At 43.4% G+C, this 27,715-nt stretch overlaps 1 protein-coding gene across 1 annotated transcript in view; it reads left to right on the plus strand.

Moving 5' to 3' along the window:
- Positions 1–27,715, plus strand: part of ABCA1 (ATP binding cassette subfamily A member 1) — a 128,867-nt gene that overhangs the window by 47,128 nt on the left and 54,024 nt on the right. Inside the window, exons 6-9 of the mRNA XM_045563837.1 lie at positions 9,302–9,423; positions 11,763–11,939; positions 21,064–21,156; positions 26,110–26,350. Of these exons, the coding sequence (XP_045419793.1) occupies positions 9,302–9,423; positions 11,763–11,939; positions 21,064–21,156; positions 26,110–26,350 (633 nt within the window). The remainder of the gene's footprint in view (positions 1–9,301; positions 9,424–11,762; positions 11,940–21,063; positions 21,157–26,109; positions 26,351–27,715) is intronic.

Consider the following 27,715-nt stretch of genomic DNA (forward strand, 5'->3'; position numbering starts at 1 on the left):
TCTTATAAACTTGTTTTAGGGATTCTGGAAAATAATACAGATCATGTGTCTGATATTCGGTAAATATGAGTCACTTTTCTTTGCCCGCAAAGCACTACCATGTCCCTTAATACATTTTATTAATTTAAAAAATCAGAAAAATTAAGCTACTTATTTATACATTATATATATTAACAATTCTTCCTTAACCAGGGACTGAGAAGTCCCTAACTTGTAAACATGTCTTCCTCTTTTTTTTTTCTTTTTTTTGAGACAGAGTCTCGCTCTGTTGCCCGGGCTAGAGTGCCGTGGTGTCAGCCTAGCTCACAGCAACCTCAAACTCCTGGGCTCAAGCGATCCCCCTGCCTCAGCCTCCTGAGCAGCTGGGACTACAGGCGTGTGCCCACCATGCTGGGCCAATTTTATTTTTTTTCTATTTTTGGTCGCCTGGCTAATTTTTTCTATCTTTAGTAGAGATGGGGTCTTGCTCCTGCTCAGGCTGGTCTCGAACTCCTGAGCTCAAGCAAACTTCTGCCTTGGCCTCCCAGTGTGCTAGGATTACAGGCGTGAGCCACCGCAGCGACCTAACATGTCTTTCTTTCCTTCTCTTTGTTCCCTGACTTCTCAGGGCCCCTGCAGGCTGATTCTAGTGGCACTGCTGTGTGCATTGGGAGTGTCTGGTCTCATTTTCCATCAGAGACCAGCTCATCAGTGAGAACTGAATGCCTCAAACTCTCTTTTCCTTTGTCTCTCTGTCCCTTCTGTTGGGTCCCATCTTTCCTGTTTCTGGACTCTGTAGTTCTTCACACTTCTGATCTTCTACCTGCTCTTCACTCCTTTTGTCTTCTGGGCATCCTCTCCCTTGTTTGTGGGTTGGGGGCACTCTGATCTTCACAAAGGGCCCTCCATGCAGAGTTCTCTTCTCAGCTATTTTCTTGCTTTTTCTGACGTTGGTTCTTTGTTTCTTCTTCTCTTTCTCTTTAGGTCCAGAACTCATTTGGACCATTGTTACCTCCTTGGTGTTATGTTTCATTTCCTTCTGGGCTTCTGCCTGACTGAGCCTGGCTACGGTCTGGGTAGTGTGACCAGGCCACCCTTTCCCTTTGGTGCTGCAGTCCCCACTGGCTCTTTTGGGATCTGGTTACCATTCAGGTTCTCATCAGCTGACCTCAGTCCTTATTACAGGGGATTCCAGCAACCTCTCCCACCTTCCCTCTTCTCCGTAAGACATGAGTGTTGTTCTATTCTGTTTGTGCTGCTGTAACAAAATAGCTGAGACTGAGTAATTTATACACAATAGAAATTTATTTCTCGCAGTTATAGAGGTTGGGAAATCCATGATCAAGGTGCTGACAGGTTTGGTGTCTGCTGAGGGATGCTCTCTGTTTCCAGGGTGGCACCTTGTTGCTGCATCCTCTGGAGGGGACAAATGCCATGGCCAATTCCACTCCCTCAAGCCCTCTTTTAAGGGCCCTAATCCCACCTATGAGGGCTCTGCCCTCGTGACTGGATCATAAAGGCCCACCTCACCTCTTAATACCATCACATTCGTGATTAAGTTTCAACACATAAATTTAGAGAGGGGACCCAAACATGCAAATCATAGCAGGTGTGCTACTGCCTTAGAAGATGAATCTGGGGAAGGAGGAGTGATGTCTCTTTCTACCCCTGATTTTACTGATGACTGATTCTGGAGAGGCAGAGAGGGTTGGAGGTAATCACTCTGCCCACCTAACCCCCTGGCCTTCTCTTCTTGGAAGGCTGGGGCAGGGATTGTGTCTTCACACTGCACCTCTCTTGTTACAGGGTCCTGCCTTCAACATGCACCGAGAAAAGTATGACTTTTTTGAATGACAGCACTAGGGTTTTGGGGACAGTAACCATTTAAAGGTTTGTTGAATTGGCCAGGCACGGTGGCTCATGACTGTAATCCTAGCAGTCTGGGAGACCAAGGTACGAGGACTTGAGACCAGCCTGAGCAAGAGCGAGACCCCTGTCTTTACCAAAAATAGAAAAATTAGCTGGACGTGGTGGCGCATGCCTATAGTCACAGCTACTCAGGAGGCTGAGGCAGGAGGATCGCTTGAACCCAGGAGTCTGAGGTTGCGGTGAGCTGTGATGATGCAACTGCACTCTATCCGAGGTAACAGAGTGAGACTCTGTCTCAAAAAAAGAAAAAAAAAAGAGAAAAAAAAGTTTGTTGAATTAATACAAGTTCATGTTACATGTAAAATACTGGAAGCAATACGTGGTTCCTAAAGTTAGACTATTCCCTCGGTCTCAAGAGAAGACTCTGGCTTCCCTGGTGCCTGCCTCAAAGGGTTCAGGGGGCATAACCTTAAATATTCTGGTTTCTCTCGGGAACTCTTCACCGATTGTCATCTATGACTTTATCAACATTTACTTTGGACATGTTTAATTTTCAACTTGTATTTTCTCTTGGATTATGTGTGAGTCAGTATTCCAGGTACTTAACACAGTTGGTGTCATTAGTGCTTATTTAACCCACACTCCTAGGAAGGTGGGTTATGGAAAAACGGAGGCTCAGAGAGCCTAAGTGACTTTTCCAAGGCCACATAATTAGAAAATTCTGGAACTGAGATTTGAGTCTGGTTAACTAGACTCCAAAACCTGAACTCTTTCGGGTATGTCCCTCAGCAAGCCTTCATGGCAGAGAAGGAAACTTCTCCTGGGGTGGGAAGCCCAGGTGCTGGTGAACAGCAGGAGGTCCTGAGGCTGTGAGCACCCCACATGCCGGCCTGCTGTCAGCCCTTACCCTCTCTTCCCAAGCACTGAACAACAAGGCCTTCCCAAAGAGGGCTCAGCCATCTCGGAGAGCAGTCAACAGCTATGCTTCAAGAAGAAAGTGGAGCCCCAACATCAGGCAAACAAAGCAAAACAGTAACAATACCCTAGGACACCCAGGAGTGTGTTTGTTACCAGCCCTTTTACAGCAGAGAAATATTTCAAGGTCCTGCTCTGTCTGGACCAGTTCAGGCTGAGTAAATCCACGAGTTAGAATTTGTCCCCTTTCCTCCCTCCCCTACGGCTTGCCCACCCTGGTTGGTTAAGAATCTCCCATTCCAGGGTGCTGACGTGATCTCTTTCTCTACTTCTCCTTTTTCTTCCTTTGCCTCCTCCACGCACTTCTAAAGCAGCTGATTGCTGTGGGTCCTTTTTTTGTAGAGCAAAAGAGACTGTAGAGATCTTGAAACCTGAGCTGGGGACTGGAGGGCACTGACCTAGAGTAACCCCAGCCAGCTCACGCAGAGGGCTTCCCTCCTCCGCCTTCCTTCTGGGCCCTCCTTCCTCCCTCCCCCTTTCCTCTCCCTCTTCCCTGCTCCCTCCTGCCCCTCCCTCTCCCCCTCCTTTCTTCTTTGTCTTCCCTTCCCCTGCCTCCACCTCCTCTCTGCTCCCTACTTGGATCCCAGTGTGGCCACTCGCCCCTGCAGGCTGGAAGGAAGGGAAGGAAGGCTGCTAAGTGGCTGCCAAAGCATCCCCTGGGGCCGGCCGCTCCCTGCCACACCCCTTCACCTGCCTGTGGGAGTATTTTCCTCAGCTTGGGCACAGGGGCCTGGCTTAGACGCCTGGCAAGAAACTAAGGAAGGATTTCATCTTGCTCTTCTTCAGCCACAAACACACATTTCACCTGTTTCGTTCTTTTTAGACTCCAAGCTCTTGATTTTTTTCCTCCTTTCCTTTTGTCCTGCCTTACTGTGCCCACAGCAAAGCCCTTGGGAAATTGGTGGGTCACTCCAGTTTACTCCTCCAGGCAAAACCAAGGCTGCTGAGCTCAGCAGATCAAGGTTTTTGGTCTGTGTTGAAGAGATTGTGGGAGGAAAGCTCTCTTGGCCTTTTGCTGGGTGGCAGCTTTTAGTCTTCCCTGCTGGCAGCAGGGACCCACATTGAACTGAGTGAGCAGAGCAGCTCCATGTCCTGTCATAGTGGTCATACCTTCTTTGTTACCTGGGCGAATAATTGAAACTAGTCAGCTCTTTGCCCTGGAAAAGCACTTTCATGTGCTTGAGCTTTGGTTTGCACAACAACCTGTGAATGTTATTAGCCTAATTTTACATCCAAGGAAACTGAGGCCAGTGAGACTAAGAAAAGGAGAAAAGTAAGGTTCTTGGATACACAGTCAAGAAAGAGCAGAGCTGGGACTTGAATTCAGGTCTTCTGATGCTATATCCAGTGATTTTGTTTTACCTCTTAATTCCTTTTAATATCCTGGGTGAGAAGACCTCAGAGATCATCTTCTTCAATCCACACATTTTACAGATTGTAAAATTCAGGTCCACGTTAACTCATTTGGCCAAAGTTAGATGCCTAAGTGACCGTTCTGTCCACTAAGTGTTCCCTGCCTCGTCCAGAATGACTGGTCTTACAGGTCATCCTCTACCTACGCCTCTCCTTGCAATGACTGAGAGATGTGATCATTCCTGTTGATTCTCTGTAAAATGCTAAGTTCATTTATTCTTTTATAAAGTTCTGAATAGACAGATCAGTCAGCTTCAGCCTTTCCTTCACCTTGTAGACAGTATCAGCAGAAAGAACTCAGAGATTCCGTCTGACTCAGGAACTCAGTCAGGCAAATACATAATACCCACGTACATACGCACACGTGCGTCCCTTAGATCTCAACATCTCCACTTACTTGGCAGAGTCACTCCTGTGTTCTTACTGCTTCTGAATATACTTTAGGGTTAAATGAGCAATGAAGCTAATGAGACCAGTCATTCCTAACAATGAGCACCTTGCCAGGCATTATACTGGATCTGCAGGGATATTTTCTCATTTAACTCCTAGCTCAGCCCAGTGAGGTGATGCCATTGTCATCTCCATTTCATCATCTAATTGACTCAGCCTCTCTACTCTGCCCCCAGCCATCACTAACCTGCATCTGCTCTTGACCTGGGCTCATGCAGCAAGTGGGCTTGGCAGAACTCTTGTGCCATCATGACCTGGTTTGTTTCGCATTCACCTCCTGCTCCATCTTTTCCCTAACCCACTGCAAGGTGAATTCCCTTCTCCACAACTGGCAATTTCCCAGATCACATCATGTCATTATTTTGTTTACTCATTTGTGTTCATTCACTCATTCATACCTCTAGCATTTACTGAGTGCCTCCTCTGTGCCAGATGCTGCTGTCTTTGGAGGTACAAATCCTGGCCCTCGAGGCGTTTCTGTTCCTCTGGGGGAAGGATGTGTACACAGACAACTGCAGCTTGATCTGTGTAGTACTCGAGGGAAAAATAGGATGTTGTCTGGGCACAGCTGGGCACAGCTAACCCAGCTTGAGGGTGGGAAGGTCAGGGCAGGCTTCCTGGACGAGGTGACTCCTGGGCTAAGTCGTGAAGATCGGGTCAGAGGAGAGAGAAGGGCTGTTCCAGACATTTGGCTTTCTCGATATTCTTGGCTTCTCCACCCATCTTCCTGCCAGCAGGTACAAAGCCACCCTGCTCTGTCCTCACAACCACCCACCCTTTCCTTTCCTACTACCAAAATCTTAGGTCTTGAGGAGTCTCCTCCTTATTAATCTGCTTGTTCACTTATTTATTCATTCACAAACATTTGTTGAGATCCTAATATGTGCACAGTGTTAGGACTGCAGCATGTCCTGGTCATCGCCTCCATGGAAGGTCTTACCCTCTCCCCACCAGCCATGGCTTCTGGGGATTTTTAGCTCTCTGTTCTTTTCCAGAACTTAGCTCTAGCCTGATCTCTCCCCGTGAAGCACTTGCAGATAAACCTCTTCTTGGGCAAATGCTTCCATGCCCTGACTGTTTTTGCTTTCTTATTTCTCTTTCTGTGTTCTTGAGTTGATTTTCCTCTTCATCTCCCTTCTCAACCCTGAAAGTTTCTTGACGGCAGGGACCGTGTCCTCATCTTTGTGTATACTGCATTGTCGTACACTGGTGAAGCTGAGTGAAAAAACCTTTTCAATAATAAGAAAATTATTTCCCTGTATTGAGTACCTATAAGATGAGTATCTGTAGTCCCCATATCTTGGGAAGGGGGATACTGTCATCTTCACTTCATAGGTAAGAAGACTTGTGCTCAGCAAGGCAGAGTGACTGTCTCACAGTCATGCAGCTGATTGACAGCAGAGTGCAGCATCAAACTTAGGTTTTTCTGGTCCCAAACAATGATCTTTTCCCCACACCATTGTTTCTCAAACTTGGCTGGAATCACCTGAACAGTTTACAAAAATTCTGATGCCTGCGTCTTACCCCTAGCAGTTCTGATTCATTGTTCCAGGGCGTGGCCTTGACTTTGGGAGTTTTGTGAAGCTCCCAGCTGAGTCTAATAGGCAGCCATGGTGGAGAACCCGTGTACTGCGCCAGACTGCCTTCCTGCATCCACACGGGTGGCGGTGTCTGATTCTAAGCCCACACGTGTGGATGTCCCTGTGATCAGACTGCAAGTTATTTGTAGCCAGGGCTCTTTGGTCCTCCCTGCTGCTTCCCCACCCAGCGATCCTACCACACCACGCACGTGCACTGGCAAGGGTTGTTGACTGTTGAATCAGCTTGGTTCTTGTGTCTCATCCAGGGGATTCACTGGTAGGCGGTTGGAGTTTGATCACATCCAGCTGTTCTCATCCTCTGATCCTGTTGACATAACAGAAGAGCCTTATAAACACACGGAGCACACTCACTGGTGTTGCTGGGTGACCTTGGCCCATTGCAAGTGCAGCCTGGGTTGGCCTTCCACACTTCCCCGCTGCCCTGCTTGGGAACGAGGGAGCTGTTTCGAAGTCCCCTGGTACAGTGTTATGTACTGCACTGGCTCTGCTCGGGAGGGAATTGTGGCTCCCCTAGTCAGTGAGGGTTGACATATATATATCTTGTTTCTGTCAAGGGTTCACCGAGGCTATTTTGACCCTTCATTTTATAGGCAAGGCAGTGGAGGCGCAACTAGGTGAAATGACCTGGCAAATAAATGGATACAGAACCTGTTACTACCCATTGATATCTTCTATATCAGAGTCAGGCTTCTGGGTCCCAGTATGGTGCTTTTTCATTGTTGTACAATAGCCGGTGTCTGCTTTTTCACACCAGCCTCAACTGAAGCCACCAGCTTACCTTCCTTCTTTCCTGTTTACACCTACCACTGGGTACTGGGATGCCCCAGATGCCACTTCCTGCCCCAGGGAAGACAGTTCTACTGTCTATGGGGTCCTTTTATTCCTGGGGTATGGCCTAGGGATGGTCCTCACATCCCTGGGCTCTTCCTGGACTTGCTCAGTTGAAAGGAAATTTCCTGGGATGCTGCTCAGATACTTCTGGAATCTTTTCAGCCCCAATCCATCTCCTAGTATTTAGTATTCTGCTTTCATTCTCTGAACAGTAATTCTGTGCCAGGCCCTGATCTGGGCATTGGTGATACTATGATAAAACACATATTGTGTATCCTATGGGCATAGTCTAGTGGAGATAATAATATGCAAGTAAAACAATGTTCTTTAAAATACGGTCCCCAGGCCTCCTGCATTAGAAGTACAAGGGATGCTTATTAAAAATGTAGATCCATGGGTCCCTGTCTAGAGTCACTGTTTCAGAATCTCTGGGGATTAGGCCCAAGAAACTGCATTTTAGCAGTGAATCTTAGGTGCTCTGAGCGTTGACACCTACAGAAGTGAGCCTGATGGTAACAGTGTGATGTCATGTGATGGGGCACACCAGGCAGGTGGCAGTTTGCAGGAGCACGGATCTGAGAACAGACACACGCACTGGGTCTAAGAGCAGCTTGTGGGTTCATGAGGCCTAACTAGGAGCTAGCTACATGGGTGTAGTGGAGAATTCTTTCTCTAGAGATGTGAATGAATCTTGATTAATTCATTCTTTCTGTAACTCTGTATGACTGAAGTTTGCTTAACACAGAATACATCTGGATCGTGCAACATTGATGAGAATCTGGTTGGGCTGTAGGGGCCCTCCTGCTACTTTATCTCTGCGCATGATCTGCTTAACTCCCTGGGTTAACTCCTGTCGTCATTAGGCTCCTCACACTGGAGCCCCGGCCTCAGATCAGACCTCTAGTGCTCTTAAGGTAAATGACTTGGGTTTGCAAAGTTTGCCCCCTAGAGGTTGGTTAGTGCCTGGCCCCTGGGCCGCAGCTCTGTGAATGAGGACTGCCTGGCCAGGTGGTCACAATGAGCTGGTTTTATCTTTAGTGCAAGAAAGAAGCTAGGTTATTGGGGGGAGGGTAGGTGGAAGGAGAAGAGGCAGACAGACAAAGTAAATAAGCCTGGGAAGCTATAGTATTTCTGAGTCAGAGGACTCCTATCAAGCATCTAGTCTCAGAAAACTGTCATTTTGGAGATGAAGAAACTGAAGTTCAGAGAGGTGATGTGAAATACCCGAGTGATAACACCAGACACAGCCTCCAACTCTAGGGACTAAAATTCTGGATTTCTGAGAAATGCTTTTTCTGTTTCACTGCACTGATTGAAGCCTTTTCTAGCTGTACCCAAAGGACTTGTCATTTAAAGGGACTCTATATGAAATCCATTAGCAATCAAATCATTTAGTAGGGCTGATTTTTTAACGTATGCTTTTGTATTCCCCTAAAGCATGGCAGACCTGAGTTTTAGAGCTTTGTATCACGTGTTTTATGTTTGGAATTAAAATGAGACCCTGTCTGTGAAAGCACTTGGAGATGCATAATGCGCTATCCCAGCGGTTCTCGAGGCGTTCTCCCAAGATGAGTAGCATCAGCATTACCTGGAGCTTGTTAGAAAGGCAGATTTGCCAGGCCCATGCCAGGCCCACTGAATCAGAACCTCTGGGGGTGGTGTCCAGCAGTCCGTGTTTTAACAAGCCCTTCAGGTGATTCTGTTGCGCACTCAAGTTTGAGAACCACTGCTGGCTCCGCATGAGCAGATCAGCCCCTGCGGCTTGTGGGAATAAGGCTTTCAGACTCTCCGACCTTAGCTACGTGAGACGGCACTGGGGAGAAAGGATTGGTGGGATTAGTGTCACAAGTCTCAGGTGGGACTGGCAAGATTGTTTTAAAGGTTTGGCTTTTTGCTTGACTAGCAAGGAAAGGCTGTGTGTGTATAACAGCACTGGCGCACCGCTTGAGTTCAGGAGCACACGCTGAGCGCGGCTCAACATGGTGTTACTATCAGAAAGCAGTCTTTTCATGCCTCTCCTGATACAGCGATGCTCCCCCATCTCATTTCTTTATGTGCTTAAGCTGGAAGCCTTGTGGTCCTCAATATTATACTACTTTTCTCCACCTGTCTCATTGTGCTGACTTTTTTTTTTATTTTTGGAGTTACTTATTAGATAAAAATAAAACACTGTTTCTCGATAGGCTTGAAGCTTCAGGATTTCCTGGTGGACAATGAAACCTTCTCTGGGTTCCTGTATCACAACCTCTCTCTCCCAAGGCCTACTGTGGACAAGATGCTGAGGGCTGCTGTCAGTCTCCGCAAGGTAAGCGCCGCCTTCAGCTTTCTCAGCAGGGCTGATGGCAATGAGGTTGTTCAAGCACCTGGAAAGAAGTGACTAAACCCCTCTCCTTGTAATGGCGGTGAAGGAGTAGTTAGCTCGAGCTCCACCTAATTTTATGTCCCTGCTCAGGCTGGAATAGCCAAACCATCCGGACAGTGGAATGTGCGACCTGGCGTCATGGGCCAGCTGGTTGAAATAAAATTGATTTCCTGCTGTCCATTGGCATTTGTGATGACTTCCTCCTAAAAGGGTTCCATTTTAAGTTGAGTTAAACTTTTTTAAAATGAATTTCAAGAGACAATAACCAGGGGTAAGGATTACTGCTTTGGAGGAGCACTCTCTATAAAGTCTAAGACAGGAGATGTTAAAAACTTACCTCTCCTTTTAAAGATAGACAAAGCTATATAAGGAAAATTTTAAAAAATTTATAAAGCCAGGAAGTAATATTAGTGTTTATATAGAATTTTAACCTTGGAGTCTTAAAAGACTTCCCCTGGCATCACTGATTATCGTGCAGCTCCTGTGCAGTGGGCAGCAGACCCAGGGTGCATGGTGATTGAATTTTCAGAGGTGCTTCTCAAGTGTATTCTCTGGCGGAAAGGGGAACTGCTTCCTCCCCCTGTCTCATGTCTACATACTCACTTGTCTTTACAATAAGCAGAAGTAGTTGGAAATGTTTATACTTGGAAATAAGGTTTTTGCTTCACATGATCTAGAATTTTTTAAATTAGAAAAATGTGCTTACTGCTTACCCTTCCGAAACTAGGAAAATATGCCTTGTGTTTACCAATTGTGTGGTTGGGAAATGGGCCAAAGGCAGCAGGCTTTTTGAAAATAGTTGCATTTAGCATAATTTCCATTGCCCCCTGCCAATTTGGTATCTGTCACATCTGATCAGTTTAAAATAAGGGGCATCCTAAGCATGGAGGTGGTCCTTGCATGGTAATTAGAGTTTCTGTGTTGTCAGTATTTTTAAACACAGATACTAAAGGTAGGCTGACAGTCTGGCAGCAAAGACTAGTTAAAGAAAGGAGTAAAACTGAAGTGTGCTTGAGTATCTGGCAGTATGTGAAAATTTAATGGAAGCTGTGGTAGGCCAAATGCTCCATAGTGTTTAGAAAGCTGCATGGGTTTTGAGAGGTTTTTGATCCATTACTCATATTAAGTTGTTCTACAAGCAGGTCAGGCTGTACCAATTTAACAGGGGAGTAGTAATGATGTAATAAAGAGTCTGCATCACTCATTCATTAATTCAACAAATAATTACTGTCTATAATGTTCCAACACTGTGGATACAAAGTGAGCAGAATAAACAAGGGCTTCTCTTCTTACAAAGCTTGCTGTTTGTTGGTAAGGACCATATATGAAGAAGCACAGTTTCTTTAGGCCCTGAAAAGCAATTGAGTAAAGGAAAGATGACTAAGGAGAGGCTGTTTAGTGGGTTTGCTAAGGGAATAGATGAGAATGATGTAGCATTTGCCTATTGATGGGATGATAAGAGGCCTGGCTTTCTAGCCCTCTGCTCTGGGGCAAGAACTTCAAATTGCAAGTGGACAAAACAAGGTGTGAGTGACTGACCCTAAAGAGACAGAGATGTATGAACTCTCAGACCAAGAATTCAAAAACAGCTGTTTTAAGGAAACACAGCAAACTCCAAAAAAGAAAAAATAGAGAAACAATTAAAAAATGTATCAGAGAAATTTAAAAAAGAGATTGGAAAAGTAATAAAAGAATTAAATAGAAATCCTGGAGCTGAAAAATACAATACAGGAAAAAAATGCAATAGAGAGCCCCAACAACAAAATTGATCAAGCAGAAGAAAGAATCAGTGAGCTCAAAGACTAGCATAGTTCTGTGCATCAGTTAAAATATCTGTATTAACAGATAAATAGCATAAAGACTTTTTTCCAGAATTCAGCCCAATCCCAGTTTAAGATATAAATTTCAAAATAATGAGGATGCTTTTCCTCTAATAAAAGTGGTTTCAGGAGTTCAGACTCTGGATTCCTATTTGCTGAATCATGTGTCCCACTATTGAGAAAAAGAGCTGGACTCAGAGTTTCCCTTTGCAAGAGGAACAAGAGCATGAGAGATATCTTGTCAAACACAACATGCAGGTTTGAAAGGTCCTGTGCCTTGTGCCTTGAGACATTTCAAAGTTCAGTAAGGAGAAACAATATATTGGACTGCTGCAATGCTGCCTGTTTTAAGATCTTCAAAGCTATATTGATGTGAAGCTCCCCAAAAGGCTTCAAGGACCCAGCTTCCCATCTTTGTAATCCTGTTTTGTTTGTTTCTCTCTTTCCATGAAATGCTTCCAGGTAGTTTTGCAAGGCTACCAGTTACATTTGACCAATCTGTGCAGTGGATCAAAATTAGAAGAAGTGATTCAGCTTGGTGACCAAGAAGTTGCCGAGCTTTGTGGTCTACCAAGGGAGAAACTGGATGCAGCAGAGCGCATGCTTCGCTCCAACATGGACATCCTGAAGCCAGTTGTGGTGAGTAGACTTGCCCTGTGGAGAAACGTCAAGCACTAACGCTTTGGGAATGTGAGATTTTTTTCTTGGAGGACGTGACTTTGTTTTTGTAGACAAATAGGGCTGGATGAGAGTTTGTGATGTAATTTAGCTCAGTGGTATTCTAAGTGTTCTTTCAAACTTTTGGGCCATCTCCCAAGAGGTATAGAGGGGAAGAATGAACTGAATATAGCTGAGTTCAAGCCCAAAGTCCGTTGTGCCTGTTTCAACCTACTTTTTCATGTTTTTCATATTATAATTCTAAGTATGAGTTCATCTGAAGAAAGAGTTCCCCAGATTTCAAAAAAATTCTCTTGAAACCATTGATGGGAAGATAGATATCTACTCATGTTTAAAAGTCCATCAGAGAGGAGACATTGTGGGCTTTCATAGTTGGAAAACCCCGAGATTGGATGGGACCACACCCAATAACTAGCTTCATTAATGACAAAATTGCATTCAAAGAAAAAAAAAAATCCCACAAAGTTTGATCAGCCCAGGAGTCAGTAGTTTAGAGAAGCACTCAGTGAAAATACCCATCCATTCTTAACCAAAGAATGCAGGCGAGCCTGAGGATTTTGGTCATCAGAGTATTGTATGGAGTTCCAAAACAAATATGTCTCTGGGTTTTCTGTGAAAGTTCCTTCCAACAGTATCATTTAACACCCAGCATTCTGGTTTTCTGTTGACCACATAGCACTCTGATTTGTCAGGTTCTCTTAAAACCTGGGAAAGAGCCCTGGAGGAAGGATGTACCTGGAACAAGACGTTCTTCATCATGATACAATGAAATTGTAATCCTTTTGGACTTCGTGCAGCATGATTTCTTTAGAGAGAGTTGGGTTCTTACAGGGGTTACTAAGAATGTTTTGTTTCTAGACCCCATGCCTAGATCATATTATGTGACCTTAAAAACACATCTCAGGGTTTATACTCTTGACTGACCATCAGGTTCTTGTGTCCGGTGTGACTCTGTGATGCTGCTTGAGATAAAGGTAATAGAGAACTGTGTGTGGTGCCCCCATGGTGGGCACCTAAGTCGGTCAGTATGAAGGGCTTAGGCATGATGCTTAAGTTCTGGTTTTGTTTTAATCCAGAAGTTTTAGTAATTCTGTTTCAGTTTTTTTTTTTTTTTTTTTAACACAAAGTGCTTTGTTCAGTGGTCTGGGATTCTTTTGGTTAATGTTTCCATGTTATAATTTCAAGTAAGATGTTAATAATATATTTATATATGGGGATGTTTGTAACCCTAAGTAACTGGCCTAAAAAGTTAGATAAGCTCACTTGTGCAAACACTTGCCACCTGTTGGCACTTTTTGCACCATGAGACATGGAAGGTCAAGGTTATTACAAATGGTACAAAAGGTTATTACAGAACCGTTTCCTTGGACGGTTTTCGGTTGTTTTACTTCACTACAAGACACAAATGCTCACCTTCTCAATCAGAACAACTCAAATTTTGTAAAGATGGGTGTTTTTAGAAGACACAGTAATTTATTCTGGTGCCCACTCATTCTTTTTCGCCTCTGTTTACTCATTAAACACTTATTGTGTGCACAACCCAGTAAAATCCCTCTAGTCACGTGATATCTGAATTACACTCAAAGTAGAGGGACAGTATTGCCCTCATCATCTGACAATTAACAGCCCAGGTTTCAACTTGAAAATATGTCTCTGTTTGGGAGGATTAGCAACATGAGGGGTACGTGGCAGTGCACTTTCAGAACCGTCAGCCACATTACACCTCCTGCTGTGTTGTGGCTGTGCCTTGTGGATCAGTTGGTTCACGCCCAGGTGTTGACTGAGGTGGCTACCACGTGCTTCCTACACATCTCTTGGGTTTGTGGAGCATCTTAGGTTCTGCCTCTGCCCCTCTGCTGTTGCTGAGGGACCTGTCTCCATAAAGTTAGAAACTGAGCCTCTTGGATTAGAATATAGTGAGTGCCTGGGATCGTTCCATGTAAAGATGATTTTGGAGGATGCCTTTGGGATGAAATGACTTCCAGCCATTTCGAAATGTGACTCTTATTTATTGAATTAAGCAGAGCCTTAATTGGAGTACTGGGACTGATATTTGATTTGCATTAAGGAGATTTTTTTGTCCAGCCACTTGGTTGCAATTTCCACATTTGTGATGGTAGATGGATGTGACATGTGATGACATTGCATATGGGCAGTTAATTGTGCCAAGAACTGCGACAGGAGCAGCAGCCAGATGTCAGGCCCAACATCATGGGGAGAGAAACGGCCCAGTCAATATATATTTCTCTACCAAAAATGGATATTCGGGAGAGACATATTTTGAGATGTTTTCCCTCTTTTTTTTTTTTTTTTTTTTGGTGTGGGTATTTCCTTGTTTTTCAGCCAAGGGTATTGTGACTCTTTTTCCTGGGATGACCTATGGATAATAGTGTTTTGACAATGTGGGGAAAGTGTGGCAGGGTGGACATGTCAGCTGGATCTGGGTTCAGATATTGCCTCAGCATTTCACACATTGACCTTGGATATTTAGCCTCTGTAAGCCTCACTTTCCTCTTTTACACACAGATAATATATTCAGCCCTGTGCTGTGATTACTAGTCATATATATGGAAAGCCTCGCATGGGGTCCAGCATACATCAGGTGCTCAATAAATAGAACTTGATAGTTTAAGTGACATGAGTAATAGAAATTATATGTTGAGAACAATTGCTGATAAGATAATTTTCTTCTGTGAACCAATGTTAGACCTTTCAGAGTCATACCAAGCAAAGGGGCCTTGGGGAATATTTCAGTGAAAAACTGAATTCTTTGCCCAGATACTACCAAGGCCTCAGACCCTATAGATTCCTATTTATATCTATGCCTCAATCCATACCTCACATGAAAATTAATACTGGATGTCAGAATGCTATTGCATCCTTAAAGTTCGCTCCACTGGGAGCTATAAGGCCTCCAGTCTTGGAGGGTCAGGAAGGAAGCATCCTCTAAGTTGGGACCTAAAGACTAGATGTTTGCCAGATAAAGAACAGGGAGTGGAATGTACTAGGCAAAGGACATGGTTTGTGTATTGGTCCAGAGGGGAGAGGGAGGAGAAGGTGGTATTTAGGGGAATTGCGGGTGATTGAGAGAGTTCAGTGTGAAGCGGGCGTAGCTGCTGGGGGTTGGATGGGAGAAGGGACAGTGAGCTATGATGCTGCAGAGGTGGGCAGAGGTCAGCTGAGGCTGGGGCAAACCTTCGCCAGGCATGAGAGGACATTGGGCCTCATCCTAGAGCAAGGGGAGCCACGGAAAGGCTGCAGAGGCTGAGCGGCTTCATGAGGTGAATACAAAACACAGTATTTCTGTGAATTCGAATGGCCTTTGAAGCAGGACCCACACCAGTCCATGTCTCTCACCCTACTCAAGTGCATCTCCCTTTCAGTTTTTCTTCTACAAACATTTACTGGATGCCTAGTTGTTATGTACACAGAACTGTGCTAGACAGTGAACTGAAATAAGAATTAAAGTTAAATTGACTTTGCCAGGTTACTGCCCTTTTTATTTTTCAGTTGTTCATGACTTAACTATTAAGCTAGTGAGGATAGAAGGAATATAATGGAGTCGTCTGCTAGACTCAGGATGAATGGGGCACCATGGTCTTTTTCATTCTGGGGCCAGTGCCCTAGAATGTCATGCTTTTGGGAAATGTCGTTAGGTTGTGATTAACACATTTTACAGAAGTGGGTGGGAGCTTTTGAGTAATACAGTATGCATTTGTCTATTCTTCCTCAAATGACATGGTATTAGTTATGATCTAAAAATATGAATAATGCATGAATTCCTGTTAGCTTAACACAGAAAGTACAGTCCCTCACTAAAGGTTTTATTTTCCCTCTTTTCCCCCCTTTTTTTCCTTGGTGCAAGAAAATCGTTGCCTCCTGTGTGCAGTGGGGACCTATATGAGCTCATAGCCAAGAGAATGTTTTTGTCTAGGAAAAATAGTAGTAGGAACTTCAAGCTGTGAGTTGTTTACTGGAGCTCTTTGGAAATATGATTTGGCAAGCTTTGTCTGCCTTTGTCAAGTAAGTATGAGCAGCAGACCACAGTTAATAGTAGGTGCAGACACGTGATTCTCAGACTATATTTTGTGGTCTAGTTTGAAGGCCTGAATTATTTCCTGGGCTTAATTTTATTCAAGGAAGTTATCTGTCTTTTGGATCTGATATGTACTCAAGCCAACATAGATTCCTTACCCTTCCTTTGTTCCTGCCCAATTATCCTTCCTCTCTTACCTTTCATTGAATTAAAAAGAAAATTATGAGATAATTCAAACATAGAAAAAGGTAAAGAGAGTAACATGGAGAAAACTCGTGAACCATCATCCATCATTCTGCCATGCTAACTTCAGATTCTACTCAAGAAATAAAACATTGCAGGTATAGCTGATGTCAGCAGTGTATGCCTGGCTCTTTCCTCAGAGACAGCTTCTATCTGGAGTTAAATGTTTTTATACTTTATGCCATATATATCTACATTCTGTCAATAACAATAGATAGTATTGGCTTGCATGGGTTCACATTGCATACATGTATGTATTGATCTGCCACTCCTCTTTTTCATTCAACGTTATGTTTTTGAAATTTATCAAAGTTGATACATGTGACATCTGGTTAATTTTTTTCCCCATAGCCGTTTGTCAGAGCAATGCTCAATTTTAATTGTTGCATAGTATCCCATTTTTATACTAAAGCTTTAAAAATTTATCCTTTTAATCTTTGGCTTTTTTTTTTTTAGGTTGTTTATGGTGTCTTTGGAGGTACAGTTTTCACTTTTAAAAGTTGGATTTATTTTTTTTTTCCATTTTGGTTTGAGTTTTTATGTTTTGTTTAAGAAATCCTTTCCTACCTCAAATTCCTAAGTATATTTTCTCGTATATGTTTTAAACTTTGATTTTTACTTTTATCTTATAAACTACCAAGAATTTATTTCTGTTCAGTGGTGTGAGATGGAAGATTTATTTTTTCTTGTGTGAATAGCCAGTTGTCCCAGCAACAGTTACTGAGTGGCCCATCCTTTCCCTACTAATTTATAATATTAATTATGCTGATTTGCATCCGTCTCTTCTCTGTATTTTATAATGTCCAAGCACAGAAAAGTAAAATGAAATCTTGAGCAAGATATCTGGCTAATCCAATCTTTAAATTTGATGCTGAATTTAATTATGTGTGCTTTTTTAACCCTGTGTGGTGTCAATCCCTGCCTGTTTATGCAACTCTAACCAGCACTCCTTTGAAAATGGAAATTTGTTTGTATTGACTACTGGTTGCCAATAGTGTTAAAGAATACTGAGTATTTAATCTCAAATAAAGGACTAGTTTACAGAGGATCCTAATAATGGCATTGAGTGTTCTACCTTATTACTTATAGATGGGTTCAGCCAATATTTCTGTTAGAGACCAAAACCAAAATCAGTCAGTTAAACAAGCAAATAAACCCAAAACACAGACTATTGACAACAAAGCCATAGCATAAAATATGGTATAGAGTTGGTGTCTGCTTATGTAAAGGTTTGATACCCACAGCAAATTTAATGAGGTTCTTATGTTTATGTCGTGGTCAACTACATTTATTTGTTAAATAACTATGCAGTTGGCCCTGCTCTGTGCATGGAGTTTTGCTGAATTGTGGAGCTTTTAAAACAAGAATAAGCTTGCTGCAGAGTTAAGTCATTTAAATTGAAAAACCTGAAGGAAAAATTATTACCGATGAAGATGTAAATTTATTCAGATGGAGAAGACATATTCTAAGAACAATAGGAACTGCTGACTGATTTGTACCCTTCAGGGGACAGATGACTGGGAATGGTGACAACAGGCCAGTGTTGGGTCTAGGGTTTTTAGAAACATCTTTTGCACTTGGCAGCTATTGTACCTAATTGGTATAACACCATCTTGGAGCCCAGCCAGGGCCAGGCGAACTGACTGGCCTCTCTTCACTGCTTCCCCGTGTGAAGCAGATGGTTGTGTGTGGACCAGACACGGAATGCACAACCACTTTGTGGAAAGCACACTGTGAAGAGAGCCTTTTGAACATTGTCCAAGTGCCGTGTCTCAGTGGTTCTCAAACTTTAGTGTGCAAGAGAATCCCTTGAGGGTTCCTGGGTCACTCTCTTAGCTTCTGATTCAGTAGTTCTCAGGTGGCTGAGAACCTGCATATTTAGCAAGCACCACAGGTAGTTGTGATGCAAGAGCTCCCCAAACTCCATGTGTGAGTGAAACTTGGTCATTCACAACTCTCTGCCATGATTTTGGTTGTATTCAAGTGCAGCAGGTACCATTTTTAGTTCATATTTTCTTTTAATAAACTCACTTGTTTTGGATGAATGAATTTAATTAAGAAGGAATGATATCACTGCTGTAAAAGTAAAATCAACATCATTTGCTGGAAATGGAAGGTACACATGAATATATATTAAGATAAAGATGTGTATATACATGTATGTGCTTATATGTATACATACCCATAGAGATAATGAGTTTTTCTTCAGGTTTTTCAATTTAAATGTCAACTTTGGGGCAAGTTAATGTGTGTAAGATATATATGTATATATGTTTTATACATATATATACACACATAGTATATAGACATATATACTATATTATACATATTCATAATATATTATACATATAGTGTATATAATGTATATCCACTTAGCGTTATCCTTTTTTGAGTGTTGGACAAGCACTGAGAAAAAGAAATGAGTTATAGGGGAGACAAGGCATTTTATCCCAAGCCTTCAGGATGTCTTAACCCTATAGTAAGGAGGATTTTTAATTTCAGAAATGGCACACTGGTGTGTGGCTGATGTGCTGTGGGCTGCTAACTCTAGCTCTCTGCCTAGCAGAAGGAGGACATCCCAACAGGAGGGAAAGTTCCAGAGCTTCGCCCAGAGACAGACGAATTGTGGGGACTTACTACGTGCCAGGCACTGTGCAAGGGGCTTTGTACATGTTCTCTAATTTGATGTTCATGAAAACTCTGTGATCTGTGCACAGCCTTTTAAACTCTGCTGTATAGTTGAGAGAATGGAGGCGTGGGGAATTTGAGTCATTTGTCTGGGGTAGCCACCCCAGGTCCCTATGACCAGAGAATTGGTGAGGGAGGGTGAATGATAGGAATCATAAGAATCTTATTTCTATTCAAATTTTATAAAAGAATGGGATTAACTACATTTTGAATTTTTTAAATGTACATTAAGCTTGTCATTTTTTGTTTTGTCTTGGTTTGCATTGTTTTGGGTATGTAATCCTGAACATCTGTCATATTGTTGGCCTCATGGAAAACACAAAAACACTTTACCTCCTGTAGATTTCAATTAAGACTTCTCAGTTTGTGATAGTTTTCCTTACTGCAGGTTCTCTGTAGGTTTAACTTCTAGCATGGTAACTGTTAGTTATAGCGAACCCAGGCTGGGCACGGTGGCTCATGCTCATAATCTCAGCACTTTGGGAAGCTGAGGTGGGAGGACTGCTTGAGGCCAGGAGTTTGAGACCAGTCTGGGCAACATAGCGAAACTCTGTCTCTACCAAAAATAAGAAAAATTAGCCAGGCGTGGTGGCACATGCCTGTAGTCCCAGCTACTGGGGAGCCTGAGCCAGCGGGATCACTTGAGCCCAGGAGTTCGAGGCTGCAGTAAGCTATGATGATGCCACTATACTCTAGCCTGGGCAACAGAGAGAAACTCTGTCTCTATTAAAAAAATATCTAATAAAGTGAACCCAAAGAGAGAAAATAAAAACAAAACACTCCATCCGTTTTTGCTCATGAATTACTCTCAATGGAATGAACAATCATTTACACAATCTGCACGTTACATCATACAGACCTACCTGAGTACAGAATTTAAGAGAGATCATGTAGGTCCTTCTGAGGACTGTGGGTCTGAGAATACTGCGACTCTGATGGATAAAAGCCATTCAGGAAGAGCTGATGAATCAGGCCAGACAAGTTCTTTCATAGAACCTTCAGGCAGATTTTCTCAGAAATGCACATTCGGGATTATGCTTGGATGTTATGATGATCATGATGATTCTTAATCTTCTGCATTTGAAGTTTTTTTTTTTTTTTTTTTAAAGAAAATATCCCAGGCTGCTATTTCTCAGAGATAGTGAGTTCCATCCAGACATTTTCTGTGTAGTCTACCTTATAATTTCACAGCAATCTCTGATATGACAAATGTCAAAATAGCCCAAACTTCTCTACGCTTCACAGAAGTCTGATAGGACATTGAATAAAACAATGCCCTTAGAAACAACAAGGAAAGACGGATTTTCCCTAAAGACTTTGGGTTTTTTTTTCCTGTTTGACAAATAAGAATGATGAAATTGACCCTGTATCTTTTGCTCTTTGGAAACTTAAACATTAGAACCAAATTTGAGGCTCCTCAGCTGTAGCAATTAGGCCTCAGAGTCTGTGCATCCTTGTTCTTTTTCTTCTTTAGCTTCTCTAACTTAGACTTTCTGCCCTGATTTATCTTTTCCCTGGGCCTAATTATTTTTTTATATTTTCTATGCAATTAGAGGGCATATAGCAGCAACTAAATTTATATATAAAGACTTGGCTAAATCTAGACATAAAAAGAAGTATTCTACATTAAATTTCCAGTGTTAGAAACAGGGCTGACTTGAATAGAGTGAAAGAATTCCTCCTTTCCCTACTTTTGACAGCTTTAAACTTTAAATTTTCTTCCTTTCTTATGAGTCGTCACAAACTTGTTCCTCAAAGCCATTCCCTTATTACCTGTCTTGCAGAATCATCACAGACAGATTTGGGAATTTGTTGTCAGAGTTGTATTGGACACATACACTCTCCTCCCTCACATGAGATTTTTTTATCTATTGCATATTTACTAGTTTTAAGTAATATGTATTCCTAAACCATTCATCAAAGAATTAGTAATTCTTGTCTGAAGGAAACCAAATGCAAACTTACAGTTAGAAGAATTGTTGTGTCTTTTATTTTGGTTAGGAGCTGGTTTCTTGTTTAAACTCAAGATTGTGAACAGTTTTAATTAACTTTTTCATTTTCAACAGAGATTTCAGGTTTACATTTGAACTCAGAAGCAAAATCTTTTTTCTCTTCCAGATAGGACTAAACTCTACATCTCCCTTCCTGAGCAGGGAGCTGAGTGAAGCCACAAAGACTCTGCTGGACAGTCTCGGGGCTCTGGCGCAGGAGGTAAGTTGTATCCTTCTAGCAGCAGAGAGTCAACCATCCACTGTGTCACTTTTTTAAATTCTGAGTTTGCCAAGTTTTAATTTGAATATCATATGAGATGTAATGTCAGTTTTAGAAACATAAGTGATCTGAAAGATAATGTTTTGATTTCCTGTCAAGGGATGAATGGATAAAGAAAATGTGTTATATATACACAAAGGAATATTATTCAGCCATAAAAAGAATGAAATCCTGTCATTTGCAGCAACATGGCTAGAACTGGTGGTCATTCATTATGTTAAGTGAAATAAGCCAAGCACAGAAAGACAAGTATCGCATATTCTCTTTTATGTGGGAGCTAAAAAAGTGGATCTTACGAAGGTGGAGAGTGGATTGGTGGTTACCAGAGGCCGACAAGGAAGTAAGGAGGGGAGGAGGAAGAGAAGTTGATTAATGGGTACAGACATACTGTTCAATAGATGAAATAAGACCTAGTGTGAGATAGATGTGTAGGGTGACTATAGTTTACAATAATCTATTATATATTCAAAATAGCTAGAAGAAAAGAATTCGAATGTTTCTAGCATAAAGAAAAGACAAATATTTAAGGCGATGGATATCCCAAGTACACTAATTTGATCTTCACAAATTATATGAAGGTATTAAATTATCACGTGTACCCCAATCTATGTACATTTATTGTGCATCCAAAAAAAGAAAAAAGTCCTTATTTTAGATATGAAGAAACCAAGGCTTATAGATGTCTCAGAGCTAATTAGTTAGTGGCTAACGGCCCAGTATCTAGTCAAGAACTTTCTCCACTGTTTCTTTCTACCCTAGGTGATCACATCTTTGTAAAGAGGAGAATTCTTTCTCTCACCTTTAATGTACTGGTTTTGTCTGACCAGCAATTTCTCCATATTGCTTCTTTAGTAGCAAGGCCAGACAATCATTTTCCCAAAACACACAGTTGCCAACTAAAGGGAATAACATGGGACCCCTAATTCGCCTCTTCCCTGTATAAATATCTGGTCTCTGAGGTTCAACTTGGGGAATATGGTCTCTTATTGAACATTCAGTTGAGTTTACATTTTAGGTCCACATGTTGACAAATGTATCAGTGTAATCTTTGTCCTTTAAGGGGTCACAGGGCCTGTAGGTGCTTGCAAAAGCAGTTAGCCTTTCCTCTGAGTCCCAGCCAGAGTGTGCTCTGCCTCTCTGCCTCCCAGCCTTGTTTCAAATTAGGCTTGGAAAGGAGGAACTGGCTGCAGCCCCTGTGCTTAAGGAGCTGAGCCAGGGGGCAGTGGTCACAAGCAATGCATGCCTTAATGTATAGGACATAGGAAAATAATAACTTGTGGCGAAATTTTCTCAGACTTGATCCAACCTTATTTTTAGCTGCTTCTCTAACTCATTTTTTTGGTGTTTTCTATCTAACTCACCCATTTTTTTGTGCTGACATCATTTTTTCAATATTGAAATTTACTTTGTTTTCTGACAGTAAAAGTATTGCATGTTCATTGTGGAAAGTACAGAACATTTGGAAAATACAGGAAACACCAAGATGAAACACTGTTGACACTTCAGTGTATTTCTTTCTGTCCTGTTTTCTGTCTTTTAATTCTGCTCGTGTGTCTCTGACTGAAGAGGCAGACTTGACTTCCAGGTCCCCTTTCAGAAGGAGAAGCCGACGTCCAGCGTGTCATTGGTTAGTCCTAAGCATACTCTGGTTATGAAGGCTGGTGACCTTTTACTAGTTGGAGACGCTAGAACAGCTGAGGTTCTTCCAGGAAGAGAGAGAGAAAGAGAAACCGTGCAGAGCTATTTCTCCAGGGCCCTGTTAGCTGACATTACTGTGCCCTGCCCCGCCCTGGCACGTTCCCTCCCTGACCTCCTCCCCCTTGTCCATTTTTGGCCTTAGAGAAGGCAAAGCAGAGACTATAACGTGGGAAGCTGCCTCTGCACTCAGGATTTGGTTACAGTTGTTTTCTCTTACATCACAGGCCCTGCCTTTTGTGTGGGGTAAAACAATAATTGGAAGCATATGATGTTCCCATTGCCGATGGGGTAGAAACTCTCCAACTGAACAATATACGTTTTTCTTGGCAGCTGCTTCTTGTGCCCTGCCTGCTCCTGGTCCAGGACAAGCAAGGACCACCCACATCTCTCCATAGAACACCTTCAAGTCCCTTTGGTCATGGGTCACTCATTGTCTAACTTGCCATTTCTGTGAGACAAATGGGAGAAAACAAATAAATGCATTTGCTTGTTTGGTCAGTATTTGGAGAGAAAGTTGGTTGTTTTGATCCAAGTACAATCCTTGAAAGGAAAAGAAAAAGGGAGCCACCAATTTGGTCCAGGCAGCTTCACTCCATTCCCCTGTGTAATCCACAGGACAAACCTGAGGTGGGTCTTATTGTGCCCATTTTACAGATGGCTCTGAGGCTCAGTAAAGTTAGGCAACTTGCCCACACTCAGTGAGTTAACTGTCAAAACGGGGATTTGAACCCAGGACTGTTGGACTCCAGAGCCTGTGTTCTTGTTGCTTTGTGACCAATGCTGATAGTAACTGGAATGGAAAGGAGACCCTTCAAAGAGAAAAAAATGTATTAGCAGAGCCTGGAAATTGGGTGGAAATGGGGACTGGAGGTGTCCCTGATGATTGGGAAGGCAGGACAAGGGAGGCAGCATATCAGATATGTGCCCAGCACCACCCAGGTGCCGGGCTTTGCTAGATGTTGGGGACTTGGCACTGAACACACTAACGTCCCTGTTCCTGTGGGGCTTGTGTGGGATGAGGGACAGCAATAAACAGATCACTGTATAATGTGACAGCAGGGATATGTGCAATGAAGAAAAAGCTGGGTTAGGGAGATAGAGCGTGATACGGTGCTGTTTTAAAGGGAGTGATTAAGGAAGCGGAAGCCCTCTCTGATTAGGCGACAGCTGAACCTGAAGGAGGTGACAGCATGCCCATGGAGAGGGAGGGCACTGCAAGCAAGGGGAACAGCAGGTACAAAGACAGTGACACTGGGGCACATGTAAGGAATGTGTTTAAAGACCAGAGAGGAGGCCGGTATGACCAGAAGAAAGTGGGCAAATGCGAGGGGGGCTGGAGGCGAGCCCAGACAAGGAGGAGGTGAGCACCGTGCAGGCCTGGTCAGAGTTTGGATTTGCGCTGGGTGAGATGGGAAGCCAGTGGAGGGTTTGGAGTGGAGGTGGGCATGATGTGACCTGGAGTTCATGGACCGTTTACACTCTGGTTGTTGGATTGAGATGAGACTGGAGGGGGAGCAAGAGAGGACTAAGACCATTGCAGTGGATTGAGAAAGCACCGAGTCAGTTACGCCTTTGTTCACTCAGCAAATGGTTGTCAAACACCACCCCCATTCATGGGCTGGGAAACAAAGGGCCACCCCTCGCCGGGAGTCAGAGAGCACGTCACAGATGAAGTCTGGCGCGTGAGCTGAGGTGTAGGAGAATGAGTAGGAGTTTGCCTCTAAGAAGGGTGCTAGGAAGAGTCACCGGTTTAACTCAGTAATTTATGGTGCTTCTGTCCAAAAATGGGCTGGCTTTACATAGGTAGGAGTTTGTTTTTGTGATTGGGGTGTGGTGGGATGGTGGACAGGCAGCCTGTGGGAAAAGAATTCAGTGGCTTTTATCACTATGGTTTAAAAATCTCCAGGGCTGTTGCATTCACCAACAAAAGGGAAGGTGGTCTGGCCCCTGGTCCATATAGGTTATAGGTATATGGTTATGAAAAGATAAGGTAAGGAAAAGCTGTCCACACAGTTGTGTTCTTGTGGAGCATGCTAGATGCTCCCTTTCTGGAGAGAGAAATTCTGTGACATCCAACCCGCCCCTGGAGAGCCTGGTTTCCGTCTGGAGGCAGAAGGCGAAGGCTGGGACCCTACAGTCTCCAGGGCCATGTTACTCACAGGGACCAGCAAGCTGTGTGGGAGAAAACTGGGCACACGGCATTTTCCAGGGTGGGTACAGGACCCCGCCACCCGTCCCCTTGGCCGTCCGTGGCTCGGTCTTCCCAGGTGGTGAGAACATGCAGTGGCATTCAAGGAATGTAGGGATTTATTAATGATTTATTGTGAAATGTGTGTAAACACAAAGTGCTCTATAAATATTTAATAATAGCAATTGGGCCAAGAACTCCACAAGGTGCTAGAGTACATTTGCATTCGAGACAAAGCACTGTCTTTGTCATTGATGCTTGTTGAGTGTAAGTCACAGACACACCCCTGGCTGCCCGGGGCTTCACACTCACCTGCTGGGGCTGTTCCGTGAAGGGTGCCCTGACGTGTAGCGTGCGATTCCCTCCTCGCCACGCGCTGTTCTAGCTCCATCGTCTCGCTGGGAAGTTGGGCCCTCAGAGAGGTCATATGACTTAAGACTGTAAACTCATGAGGGACGTAGCTAGGATTCAGACTCAGGTCTCTCACCTTACACTTTTTCCATTGCCTGACACTTTCCCGAGACCAGGACGTCACACATCGTACCTTTGCTCCCAAGGGAGAGAGGGCTTCTCAATATTCCTCATTGAAGTTTGAGTTATTTTAGAAATGAGCCCCAGCGAGACGTCGCTGTTCAGAGAAAGCATTCTCTTCTACAAAGCAGAAGAGAATCCCAGTGAAGCAAAGCCCACGCGAGGGGCTCTGCTGACTTCGAGGCTGTAGCTTCTCAAACCTTAACGGGCATAGATCTGTAGAGGGGCCTCAGAATCCGCATTTCGAGCAATCTCTCAGGTCATGCTGATGCTGCTTGTCCCTGCGCCACCAACCAGATAGCCAGCTTCGCAAGCCCATCATCACAGGGCTTGGAGATAACTCAGACAAAATACGTTTTGGGACATGACTTTTGAGAGGTTAAGAAAATAAGTTTCTTTCTCTTTTCTGTCCCCAACCCTTGCTCTGCCCTTTTCTCCCTTCCCTTCCCTGCCTTCGCGTCCTGTCCTGACGCCAGCTGTTCAGCATGCGGAGCTGGAGTGACATGCGGCAGGAGGTGATGTTTCTGACCAACGTGAACAGCTCCAGTTCCTCCACCCAGATATACCAGGCCGTGTCTCGCATCGTCTGTGGCCATCCTGAGGGCGGGGGGCTGAAGATCAAGTCCCTCAACTGGTATGAGGACAACAACTACAAGGCCCTCTTTGGAGGCAATGGCACCGAGGATGATGCTGACACCTTCTATGACAACTCTACTAGTGAGTGTCTGTGCTGACCGAGGCTTGTCCCCATCCCTCCTCAGTTCTGGACTCTGCCTGTGTCGCCTCCTCCCTCGGTAGCAGCGTTAGACGTCTACTTGCCTGTTTGCCCACCTGACCACGCTCCTCCTGGAGCAGAGAGGCTTTTTTCAACCCGCTGGCTGTCCCTGGTTCTTTGAGTGCAGCCTGGCACGTCTCTGGTGCACGCTAATGTTTATTAACTGAATGCGTAATTGGAAGCTACTCTCCTGGTTTTCTGGGGGAGGTGGGAAAGTGGCTCCCAGAGTAAACAAGGATGAGATACTGGCTGAAGGACAAATCCTGCACGATCTCACTTATATGTGGAATCTAAAAACAACTGAGCTCATAAAACCAGATGGTAGAATGGGGGGTTTGCCAAGGGTTGTGGGGTAGAGGAAATGGGGAGATGTTGGTCAGAAGGTACAAAGTGTTAGTTATACATGATGAGTAAGTTCTGGAGAGCTAATGTACAGTGTGGTGACTGGAGTTTGTAATACTGTATAGTGTACTTAAAATATGCTAAGTAAATCTTAAGTGCTCTCACTGCAAAAAAAAGAAAGGTAACTGTGAGGTGATGGATATATTAATAGCTTGCTTGTGATAATCATTTTACATTATGTAAATATATCTAAACATCATATTGTATACATTAAATATATACAATTTTTATTTCTCAATTATAATTCAATACAGCTAGAAAAAGATTTTTTAAAAAAGTTTGAGATGCTGATCTTTTTATTATTATTATTATTGCTACCATTGAGGTAAGCTGTATAATAAAAACTTAAGTAATAATAATAACAACAACAGCTGATATTCAGGTAAAATTTCCTATATACTGTGCATTCTATTTAAGTTATCTCATTTTACCCTCATGTTAATCCTGCAAGGAAGGTGCTATAACCTCACATTTCATAGGCTCAGAGAGGCTAAGTGGCTTGTCAAAGCTATTATAGTTAATCCACAAGAGCTAGGATTCAAGCCCAAATCCGTCTGGCTTTTTCGGTCTGGTAAACTGCGCTGCGTCTAAAATACCTGTTAATGGTGGTGCGTGTGTACCATCACGCTCCATCACACCAGGGCATTTGATCTGCTGTTTGTTTCCCGTTCTTAGCTGTAAGGCAGTGTTACAGAAACTTGTAACTCTAGATCCGCTCCCCACACCTAAGCAGTTTTGTGGGGATGTGTGTCCTGTGCCCGGCGGCAGCAGGGATCCAGTGTTACAGTTTTAGACAATGGCATCCTTTTCCTTGAAAACATGATGCAGGTGAGCCTTTCTCCATTTCCAACTTCAGGTGTGTCTTTCAGACATGGAGTGAGGCAGCTTTTTGTGCATTACTGTAA

Source organism: Lemur catta, chromosome 10, assembly GCF_020740605.2.
Source record: "Lemur catta isolate mLemCat1 chromosome 10, mLemCat1.pri, whole genome shotgun sequence".
In the NCBI taxonomy this organism is placed as follows: Eukaryota; Metazoa; Chordata; class Mammalia; order Primates; family Lemuridae; genus Lemur; species Lemur catta.